The sequence below is a fragment of the Pongo abelii genome, chromosome 4 (genome assembly GCF_028885655.2).
Source record: "Pongo abelii isolate AG06213 chromosome 4, NHGRI_mPonAbe1-v2.0_pri, whole genome shotgun sequence".
Classification (NCBI taxonomy): Eukaryota; Metazoa; Chordata; class Mammalia; order Primates; family Hominidae; genus Pongo; species Pongo abelii.
The window spans coordinates 39266286-39278441 of NC_071989.2; the positions used below are offsets into that span (position 1 = coordinate 39266286).

At 35.3% G+C, this 12156-nt stretch overlaps 2 protein-coding genes across 9 annotated transcripts in view; one reads left to right on the forward strand and one right to left on the reverse strand.

Annotated features, from left to right (window-relative positions):
- RICTOR (RPTOR independent companion of MTOR complex 2) overlaps positions 1 to 12156 on the reverse strand; it is a 135572-nt gene that overhangs the window by 74769 nt on the left and 48647 nt on the right. For all 8 annotated transcript variants that reach the window (XM_054555505.1, XM_009240664.3, XM_063724089.1 and 5 more), the window contains one exon: positions 8127 to 8224. In XM_054555505.1, the coding sequence (XP_054411480.1) occupies positions 8127 to 8224 (98 nt within the window). The remainder of the gene's footprint in view (positions 1 to 8126; positions 8225 to 12156) is intronic.
- LOC129059307 (androgen-induced gene 1 protein-like) lies at positions 9496 to 9648 on the forward strand. Its single transcript, XM_054555293.1, has one exon. It carries the CDS (start codon positions 9496 to 9498, stop codon positions 9646 to 9648), a length of 153 nt encoding a protein of 50 aa, XP_054411268.1.

The window sequence follows — 12156 nt, forward strand, 5'->3', positions numbered from 1 at the left end:
GCTAAGAGAGGGTTACTCTCTGCTTTTCAAGACTAGAAATATTAAGGATGATGTATTTTATCTTAGTCCCATGGAAAGTGTTTATCTGAGAATGAAGACAACCTGAAAGAAAATAGGAATGAAAAATAGAGTGGCAGCATGTAATTGACAGTGTCTCAACCCCTGGGTTGTCTTGTCTGAAATTAGGATCCAACATTTGATATTCCTAATTATGTACACAAATAACTTCTTTATATTTTAGCTAAGATGAATTAAGTTTGTTGAATTTATTACTTATAAACAAGTTAAACATTCAGTATCTTAAGTCCACAATTATTTTATGAGTATAACATGTTAAACTTAACATTTTTATATAAGCAAAACAAATACTATTATACAAATCTTATTTTAAGATGGGTTAAAGATTTTGATAATGTCACTGGTTTGCCTATTAAAATCCATGTCCATCATCAGTGAATCAGTTATTTGTTATAATAAATCTACATGACTTTCTTACACAAATACTAAAATATTCAAAAAGGGCTATAAACAATTATATCCTGTCAAAGTTACAACAGAACTGTAAATTATCTCCAAGTATTAAAAATGTGTCTGTGTTTATTAAAATGATCAAGTTTTAAAAAATGTAATGACTAGTTAAAACTAGGTAGTTCTAAATGCTACTCCCATTTTACTTGTATTACTCTGAAGGTTAAATAGTTCTTCTAAATAAGTAAAAGAAATAACAACCCTAATTTTAAAAAATGTTATCTCACATACTAGAATTCCATGGCACAGTCTTTTACATGGCAATTTAGACACAAACACACACACACAGAGCTCCAAAAAAAGTAGATTGATATGTATAGAAAAGAAAAGCATGCTATGATATATTGGGATGTGGAAAGCAGCAAACTGCAAGTCAATATACATATACATACAAAGATATATATACATACATACACATTTATATACACATATATATCATGCTCTCGTTTAAAAAATACCTTTTTTGCATATACATCTACAGTCATGCACTGCATAACGACTTTTCAGTCAATGATGGATCACATGTAGAACTGTAGTCCTGTAAGATTATACTACTATATTTTTACTGTATCTTTTCTATGTTTAGACACTTAGCATTGTGTTAAAACTGCCTACAGTATTCAGGTACAGTAATATGCTGTACATGTTCATAGCCTAAGAGCAACAGGCTATACCACATAGCCTGGATATGTAGTACACTACACCATCAAGGATTGTGTAAGTACACTCTATGATGTTCACAAAATGATGAAATCACCTAATAATGCATTCCTTGAACATATCCTGTGTAATAATGGTAAATAAATTACATATAACTGTATAATAAATGGCAAATAAGCTGAGCATGAGAGTAAACACTTCATTTTGTTTTGCTCATTTAAATCTCACAATTCCCAAGAAAATACACACATACATTTATATTTATAATTATACCAGAAAAGGATACTTTTTAGTGGTTACCTCTGGAGAGTGGTATTTCTGTCAGAACAGGGAGGTGGGTGGGAAGGGTATGAAAGGGATGAATTTCACTTTTTATCATATATTCTTCTGTACCATTTTAATTTTTTTATACACAGCTTATACCTTAAAGTTTTTAAAAAGCAGAACAAAATAAATATTCTTTTAAAGCTTCTTTTAATATAAATATATGAGATTAAATATAGGAAAAGAGAACTTTCAAGATATAAATGAGCTGAAATATTTTCATCTTTAAAAAGCAGGTCTTTAGATTATGAGCATGTTGTCAGTTATAAAAATAGAATACTAAGATTATATTCATCAGCAGTCTGTTATACACATTACTTTATCCAGTGAGATGATGTCAGAAGGCAAGCATGGGTGTGTGACATTCACATGGTTAAAGGATCACATCACTAGCTCCCTTTCTTTATACCTTAAAAGGAAGTTTAGTTTTGAAGCTGAAGTTCACCCTATACAACATTTTAATGTCACTGTTCTAGTAAGATAACTTAATCCTAACAGGCTTATACTTAATAACAAAACAAATGCCAGTAAAAACAAAAACTCATATTTAAAATGCATCATCTTCCCAATCTAATATAATACCATTAATTAAACACATATTATGTGACATGCTTTTGAGTAGAGAGGGATATGAGGGTGGAAAAATAAATACTACGTATTTTTTTGTGTTTGAGAAACTCAGTTTAATAACAGAGCAACCCACAATAAATAATAAAATAGATAAAATTTAGTAGGCATATCTATCAACTAATGGAAACACAGAAGAGGGTGGCAAACAAACTCCACTAGTCCTGGCATCATAATTATTTTTCTTATTTTCTTATTCTATAGAGCTATTCTTAGAAATTTCTGAGAATTCCTAAATTTTACTCAATAAGCAAATGAATGAATTTACAGGTTTTACAGGAATACTAGTTACCTAAATATTTATAAACCCAGGTCTCTAACAAATGGAATTCAAGACACAGTACAATTAAATTCAGTGTTTGTTTTGTGCTGCATATTTGAATAAATTTTATAATAAAATCTACACACACATTTATTTACAGAAATGGTCCTTAATGGGGGGGCAATTTTGTCTCCCAGGGAACATTTGGCAATATCTGGCGACATTTCTGCTTGTCACAACTGGTTTGGGGCGGGGGTGCTACTGGCATCTAGTGGGTAGAGGCCAGGGGCAGTGCTGAACACCCTAAAATACACACAACAGCTTCTCAAAACAAATAATCATCTGGCTCAATTTGTTAGTAATGCCAGCATTGAAGAACCCTGATTTACAGTAATAGTTTACCAACTGACAACTCAAACTATTAAGCAGACTCACCATCTTACAGTCAGCTAAAAAACTAGAGAAGTGACAAAAAGAACAAAAAAACACAAAAACCAAACATGAGGTTGAATCAAGGCACTACCTATTATAGAGCACATATTATGTGTCAGGTACTAGACTGAGACCTTGCCTCTACAGAAAGCAAGATTACCTCTGAGTAAAGAAATCTGCCTAAGATTGCCCTGACAGTTAATCACAGTTGGGCTGCAAGTCTCCATCTGTTTGATCTAAAGCTCATGATTTTCCCAGCACATCACTAAGCAGCCAAAATAGATTTTATCAAGTCCAAAGTTCATGGACTTTACTGATGGGACAGCCCCTAAGATCCTGACTCAGGACGTACTCACTCTTAGAATAGACAAATTCTAATAAGTTTGGCTATCAGGATTTTAAAATCATAGCAACATAGCAAACAAAGGGGCTGCTACAAAACTTGCACCAAGGCCAGACAGATATATGAAAATCATTTTAAAAAGGATATGGTAAAACAAAAAACAAACAAGATAAAAAGTACAAAAGTTTAGAGCCTTCATTACAGAGGTATCACTGCATACTCTACAGTGGTACAATGGAGAAAAGGAAGGAGAGGGGGAACAGAGAAGGGGGGAGAGGGAACTGAGAAAAGAGGGAGGAAGAGAAAGGTGACAAGGAAGGGTGAAGAAAGAAGAGTGAGAAGATGAAGGGGGGAATGGAAGAAGTAGAGAAGGGATGAGAAGGAGAAAGGGCAGAAGAGAGTGGGGGAGCACAAATCAAGAAAGAGAGAGGAGGTGGAGTGAATAACTTAGTGAAATACTGTGGGGGAAATTTAGACCAACAGAAAACAAGGAAACTGAAGACAGAAGAAGAAAGAAAAAAAGGGAAACTAATCCTAATGCAAGAAAACCTGGGACCTAGACAGAAATAAATGAAGAATGAGAAGGGAGAATAAGAGGTGTTCAACAGATTCCTAGAAATGAAGGCTTTTAAGCCACTCCTGTTCCAAAAAGCTGTGTATCTTCACTGTCCAATGTGGTTAGTAGCTACTAGTTGCAAGTGACTATGAGCACTGGAAATGTGGCTAGTCTTAATTGAAATTTGTTGTAAGTATAAACTATAAACTTGCTTTCAAAACTTTAGTAGGAAAACATAGTAAAATAACATTTAATAATGTTTTATACTAATTACATCAAATGATGATGTTTTAGATATACTGGCTTAATAAAAATATTAAAGTTAATGTCATGTTTCTTTTTACTTTTTTAGTATGGCTACTAGGAAATTTAAAATTACACATGTGGCTCACATTATATTTCTATTACGCAACACTATTCTAGATTTTTAAGACTGCTGTAGGACCCATGCTGGTAACAAAGTAAAATAACAGGAATTACTGCCATTCTTACCTCCATCCCCAACCTTCAGAATCCTGTTGGCAAGAGATGTGGAACTATATTATCTAGTTGTGCCAACTTGGTTATAACAGTAATTATAATTGCAAACAGGACACAGACCTCTATTATAATTGTTTTTAACAGTTAAAACTAAGCAAGTGAGGCTTATTTGAATTGAGTGAAGATTGGTGAAATAAAACTATAAAATTTAATAAAAGACAATGAAACTAGAAGATGCATTTTGCAAACTTGGAACAATGTTGGGGTCTTAAAGATTTGACATTATCTCACCACCATGTTGAAGAAACATGTTTGAAGATTTTCATTACATTCACTCACACTACAAAATACATGCCCATACTTTTGAAAGCTCGTTCTCCAGTACCTATTCAATGTTTTTAAAAGCTGTTTCTTTTAAAAAATAACTTTCTCATCCCTCATATAAACTCATTTTCTCATCTCTTATATATTAAAAAACAGCCAGAATATTTTAAAACTTCACTAAGGAAAAATAAATGCCCATGTACTCGCTTCTCTAGCTATAGAAAAAAACTCAACCTATATTTATTGCACAATACTACATAAAAAATTGTATTACATAGTGACTATATTCTCATCCACTTCTATTTCTATGAAATAAAAATCAAATCCAAGTCACAGTTCAATTACTTAACAAAGAATATTTGGAAGGATTAAAACAGTACTGCTCAAACTTGAATGTACACATACATTTACTTGAGACTCTTTATTGAACTGTAGATCCTGATTTAGTAGGTCTGGGGTGGGGCTAAAACAGTGCATTTTCAAACAGGCTTCAAGGCGATACCAATACTGATGAACTGTGGATCATATTTTGAGTAGCAAGGGGTTAAAACATAAAATAATTCTTTCATTAAAAACAATTTATATTTAATATACTAAAAGGTGGGGGGAACGTTATCCCAAAGACCCATTCTGTTTTCTATTTTAGGGTGTCTCCTAAAATAGCAGGCCTTTTAGTGTTTGCATGAATTGACTGTCCAGCATTACAAGGCTGAGAAACATACCAATCCACTCATCAAACTCAAAAATTCTGGGCTGCTATTAGAGATCAAGTCAATATTTATTTGGGACCAGGGCCCCCACAATTTGGGCTCTAATTTAGATCCAAATAATGGGGATACAACATCAGGAAAATAGAAAGTTATAATATAGTTCTTTGGGCTTATGGCAATATTTATGAAATATGGCACACATATGTAGTTACATACGAATACTTACAAGCATATTTCATTTTATTGAGCTTCACAGATACTGTGTTTTTTACACATTGAAGGTTTGTGGCAAACCTGCTTCAAGCAAGTTCATTGGTGCCATTTTTCCAAAAGCATGAGCTCACTTTGCGTGTCTGTCACATTTTGGCAATTCTTACAATACTAAAGATGTTTTCATTATGATTATCTGTTAGGGTGATCTGTGATCAGTGATCCTCAATAACTATTATCATTGTTATGGGGCACCATGAACTGGACCCATACAGGACGATGAACTTAATAAATGTGTGTTCCAATTCCTCCACCAACTAGCTGTTCCTGTCTCTCCCTCTCTCCTTGGGCCTCCCTATTTCCCGAGACACAATACTTAGTAAAATTGGGCAAATTAATAACACTACAATGGCCTCTAAGTGTTCAAGTGACAGGGAGAGTCAACCATCTCTCACTTTAAATCACAAATTAGAGATTGAGCTTAGCGAAGAAAGTCCAGAGAGGCCTCTTGAGACAAACAGGTAGCCAAGTTGTGAATGCAAAAGAAAAGTTCTTGAAGAAAATTAACAGTACTACTCCAATGAACACACAAATAATATGAAGGCAAAACAGCCTTACTGCTGACAGAAAGTTTTAGTGGTCCAGAGAGAAGATTAAACTGGCTACCAACATTCCTTTAAACTAAAGCCTAACCCAGAGCAAGCAAGGCCCCAACTCTCTTAAATGTTATGAAGGCTGAGAGGTGAGGAAGCTGCAGAAGAAAAGTGTGAATGGTTCATGAGGTTAAAGGAAAGAACCCATCTCCATAACGTAAAATGGCAAGGTAAAGCAGTAGGTGCTGATACAGAAGCTGCAATAAGTTATCCAGCAGATACTGCTAAGATCACTGACCAAGGTAGCTACACTAAACAACAGATTTTCAATGCAGATTAAACAATCTTCAACTAGAAGAAGATGCCATCGAGAACTTTCATAACTAGAGAGAAGTCAATGTCTGGCTTCAAAGCTTCAAAAGACAGGCTGACTCATGTCTGGGGCTAATGCAGCTCGTGACTTTAGATTGAACCCAATGATCATTTACTATTCTGAAAATCCTAGAGATCTTAAGAATTATGCTAAAGCTGCTTTGTCTGTGCTTTACAAATGGAACAAGGCCTGGATGACAGCACATCTGTTTACAGCATGGTTTACTAAATATTTTAAACATACTGTTGAGAAAACAGTATTTGCTATTGCTCAGAAAAAAAAAAGATTTCTTTCAAATTGTTACTGCTCATTGACAATGCACCTAGTCACCCAAGAGTTGATAGTTACAAGGAGATTAATGTTGTTTTCATGTTTGCTAACACAACATCCATTCTGCAGCCCATGAATCAGGGAACTGGGGAATAATTTTGATTTTCAAGTCTTATTTTAATGAAATACATTTTACAACACTACAGCCACCATAGACAGTGATTCCTCTGATGGATCAGAGCAAAGCAAACTGAAAACCTTCTGGAAAGGATTTATCGTTCCAGATGCCATTAAGAACATTCCTGATTCATGCGAGGAAATCAAAATCTCAACACTAACAGGAATTTGGAAGAAGTTTATTCCAATACTCATGGATGACTTTGAGGCGTTCAAGGTGTCAGTGGAGGGAGTCACTGCAGATGTGGAAGAAATAGCAAGAGAACTACAATTAGAGGGGGAGCCTGAAGATGCAACTGAATTGTGGCAATCTCATGAAAAAAGCTTTAATGGATAAGGAGTTCCCTCTTATGGATGAGGAAAAATGGGGTTTCATGAAATCTATTCCTGGTGAAGATGCTGTGAACACTGTTGAAATGACAACAAATAATTCAGAATATTACAGAAACTTAGTTGATACAGCAGTGGCAGGGTTTGAGAGGACTAACTCCAATCTTGAAAGAAAAAATGCTATCAAACAGCACTGCATGCTATGGAGAAATCTTTCATGACAGGAAGAGTCAATGCGGCAAACTTCATTGCTGTCTTATTTAAAGAAATCGCTACAGTCACCTCAACCTTCAGCAACCACTACTCTGATAAGGCAGCAGCCACTGACATTGAGGCAAGTTCCTCCACCAACAACAAAACACCACAATTTGCTGAAGGCTCAGATGACTGTATTTTTTAATCAATATTTTTAAATTAAGGTACACGCACTTTTTTTAAACATAATGCTATTGCACACTTAATGGACTACACTATAGTATAAACATAACTTTTTATATTCACTGGGAAACCAAAAAACTCGTGACTTGCTTTATTACAACATTCACTTTATTGCGACACTTTATTGCAGTGGTTTAGAATCAAACCCACAATATCTCCAATGTATGCCTGTACCATATATTATCAAGGAAAATGAGTAGAAGGCAAAAGAAATATATCCTTATGTGAATAAAAGGTTGAATTGTAAATTTCTCAGTGATTTTATTCTTTTCTGAACCTACCAAATTTTCTATAACAAAGATATAATTCTTCTATTACACAAATACATTTTTAAGATACACTGGGCAAAATCCATGAGAAGTAGGAAAGAAAAGCATTAATGCTGAGTGAATACACAAGAATTTGTATTTAATGATGGTCAAGAAACATTTAGTAAGTGTGGTAAGGAACAAAGAATTTTAGATAATAATAAAAATTCAAGTTACTTACCTTAGTAAAGTTATTCAGATGGCCTAGCTTTCTCATATTTGATACTCCTTGCAATCTGGCCACATTTTGGAGAATCTCTCTTAAGTTATCAGAAGGTTCTAGAAGGAAAGACAAGACAATTTAACATAATTTTATGAGTATTTTCCTGCTCAAACACATAAAACATGCAGTATTAAAACTTCACAACTTTGGCTCTTGGTTTAAAGTCTTACCCTCCACCCCAAATCTATTAATTTAAATGACTTCAAAGTCTGTGACGAATCCAATTAACTTCACATCTCTACTCCCCTGTACCCATGGTCCAGCTCTGTATCATTGCCTGGAATTACTCAACCACAAAATTTAAATCTTGCTATTATTTGAACGTGTTCCCTCAAAGTTGTGTTGGAAACTTAACCACTAATGCAAAAGTGCTGAGAAGTGGTACCTTTAAGAGGTGATTAGGTTATGAAGGCTCTGCCCCCATGAATGGATTGTTAAGGAGGAAGTGGGTTAGCATGAGACTGAGTTTGCTATAAGAGCTTTTGGCTCTCTCTTGCATGCACCACCCCCACCTTGCTTGTGCTCATGCTCTCACAAGCATCTCTCCCCTCACCCCACCTCCAGTGCTCTCTTGACCTTCCAGCATGGGATGACATGGCAAGAAGGCACTTACTAGATGAAGGCCCCTTGACCTCAGACTTCCCTGCCTCCAGAACTGTGAGAAATAAATCTCTGTATTTTCTAAATCTCCCAGTCTCAGATACTCTGTTACAGCAGCATAAAACGGACTAAGAAAAATCTCAACATCACAACTTTCACTTGATAGCTGTTTGATAGCATGTCTACAATGTAGTAAAAGGGACCAAATATCCTGTCCCTGTTTGAGTAAACCAAAAAATTAGATAAAATATATAGATGGTCTGTGACTTACAATGGTTAGACCTAATTTTTCAACTTTACATGGTGCCAAAGCAATACACATTTAGTAGCAACTATACTTCAAGAACCCATAAAACCACTGTTTTTCAGTATAGTAATCAATATATTACATGAAATATAATACATCTTATTATAATATAGGCTTTGTGTTAGATAGTTTTGCCCAACTATAGGCCAATGTAAGTGTTCTGAGTATGTTTAAGGTAGGCTAGGCTAAACTAAGACGTTTGGTGGATTAGGTACATTAAATGCATTTTTGACTTAAGACATTTTCAACTTACAATGCATGTACTGGGACGTAACCCCATCAGTGAGCTGTGGAACTTCAAGCTGCTTAACATATGTGTAACTGGAAACCCCAAAGAAATGAAAGAATTGAGGGAACAGAGCAATTACTTGAAGAAACGATGGATAAAGGCCACCCAGCCTGCCCAGGCCTATTGCAAACATGGCTCTTGTCCCCTGCCAGGTGCTGCCAGTGGTGTTTCTGCTGTCGTACTGCTCTATCCTGTGCAACCAGAAGGTAATCAAAATGCCCTTGCATCAGACCCATGGGGGGAGTTGGAAATTACTGCTGTTTATTGTTCCACATTGCAGCTAAAAGTCTGGCTGCCCAAGAGCAGCACCTTCTGAACCATTCACTATTACCTAGTAGCTGGGAGACAGATGGAGGTGGGGTGCAGCCAGGTGGTGGACTATTTGGAGGGAGACACAAAACTGCTTCCAAGAAATGACACAGGAACATCTTAACTAACAAAAGCATCAGACAAACTTAACCATGAATGGCCTGAAACCCATTCACCCTCAAGATGCTTTCCTGAGCACCCACTGTGGGATAAACTTGCTGCAACTGAAGGAAACAGTGTATTGTCTAGCAATTTGGAGCTTCATCTGGAAGGACCCAAATCCTCCTCACAAGAGAGAGAAATTACCTAATAAAGTCTTATTTGCAAAAAAAGAAAAAAGTGATAGATGAAAACTTTCCAAATTTGATGAAAACAATAAACCAATAAAATGCTCAAAAAGCCCCAATCACAAGAAACATGAAGAAAACTAGACCTAGGCAGATGATAATCAAATTGCTCAAAACCACTGATAGAGATAATCTTAAAAGTAGCCAGATTAAAAAAAAGAAGTTACGTAGAGAAAAACAAAAACAAACAAAAAAGGATAACGGCGGATTTCTTATCCAAAACAGGACAAAACAGAAGACAGTAAAGCAACATCTTTAAAATAATGAAAGAAAAAATGCTTTAAAAAATACTTGCTTTACAAAAACAAGCCAAGAAAACTAGACCTAGGCAGATTATAATCAAATTGCTCAAAACCACTGACAGAGAAAATCTCAAAAGTAGCCAGATTGAAAAAAAAAGAAGTTACATAGAGCAAAGCAAAAAAAAAAGATAACAATGGATTTCTTGTCCAAAACAGAAGACAATGAAGCAACATCTTTAAAGTAATGAAACAAATGCTTTAAAAATATACTTCACAAAAACAAGCCATGGGCCAGATATGGCCTTATAGGCAGTAGTTTGCCACCTCTGGAATACAGTGTCAATTTCTTCAGATGGCTATAAACTATTAAAATCTTCACCATCCTATTTGTTTGAAATAAAAACAAAAGCACAATTTTTAAAATACATTACCAAGTTTTTGATATTTTAGTTTAAGAGCCATTGTGACTTCCTTTGAGACTTTTATCTGTTAACACCAACTCAAGGAACTGTTTTGAATTAGTGTTTTCCTCATCAAATGAAACTGTTTGCATTGTCCTGCTTTAAATTTAGCTTGCGTCTGCCTACCTTACTCCATTCTGTTATACTGGGTGTTGTCTATGACAACAAATGTGGTGTCAAAGCACTAAGTACACTACTTAGCTATTTCCAATTGCTTTGAAGTTGCTACATGCTGAGATCAATCATTTGATTTTCATGACAGATGAAATATTTTTAATGTAAATAAAATTCAATCTTAAGTGATTTAGTGTGGCAGTCCCCAACCTTTTGGAAACCAGGGACAGGTTCTGTGGAAAACAATTTTTCCATGGACCTGGGGTGGGGATGGTTTTGGGATGAAACTGTTTCACCTCAAATCATCAGGCATTAGATTCTCATAAGGAGGGCACAACCTAGATCCCTCGCATGTGCAGTTCACAATAGGGTTTGTGCTCCTATTAATAATCTAATGCTGCTGCTGATCTAACAGGAGGTGGAGCTCCAGCAGTAATGCTCACTCCCCTGCTGCTCACTGCCTGCTGTGCAGCCCGGTCCCTAGCAAACCACAGACCTGCACCAGTCCAGGCTCAGGGGCTGGAGACTTCTGGTTTAGCGTATGTCTTTATACTTAGAGATTTTGGGGAGTTATTTTGAAAGTCGAATGATCCATCACTGAGTGAGACTGGATCTATTAAAAAGAATTACAAGGGGCCATGAATAGGTCACTGTATTTAGTAATATCTTTTCACTACTATAAATTGTATCTGTTTGAAAAGACTGTAGGAGAATAATTATAAGCAAGTCAATGGATTAAGATGATTTAACTATATTTGAGAAGTTCATAAAAATTTTATAACAACCCTTTTAGATAATTTAGGACCTATGGTAGTTTGCAAAGTCAGGGTTGAGGTTCATAGAAACTAGTGTGAAACTCATCTAATGGAAATGTATAATCTAAACATTTTACTTCAGTTTATCATTAGCTTGTCAGGCACCAAACAGATTAACTCGTGACAATATAGTTACTGCTATCTAATGATCTAACAGGACTAATAGTTACGATGATTAGTCTGAAAAGATAGATTCCTTACAAAGGTTTGCAAATTTTTAAATACTGCCTATTTTCTGGGTACAAACTGATTGGAGACATTTTTTTAAAACCACAATCTTGTTACAAAGCAACATCTCATATCTAAGTGTATTCATTCAATAAGTATTGACTGAATGGCTATTATGATCAGGTACTGTTTTAAGTGTATTCATTCAATAAGTATTAACTGAATGGCTATTATGATCAGGTACTGTTTTAAGTACTGGAAATATAGCAATAAACAAGACAACCCCCTCTCTAATGTATCTAACATAGAAGTGGAAGAAAACTGATTACAACAACA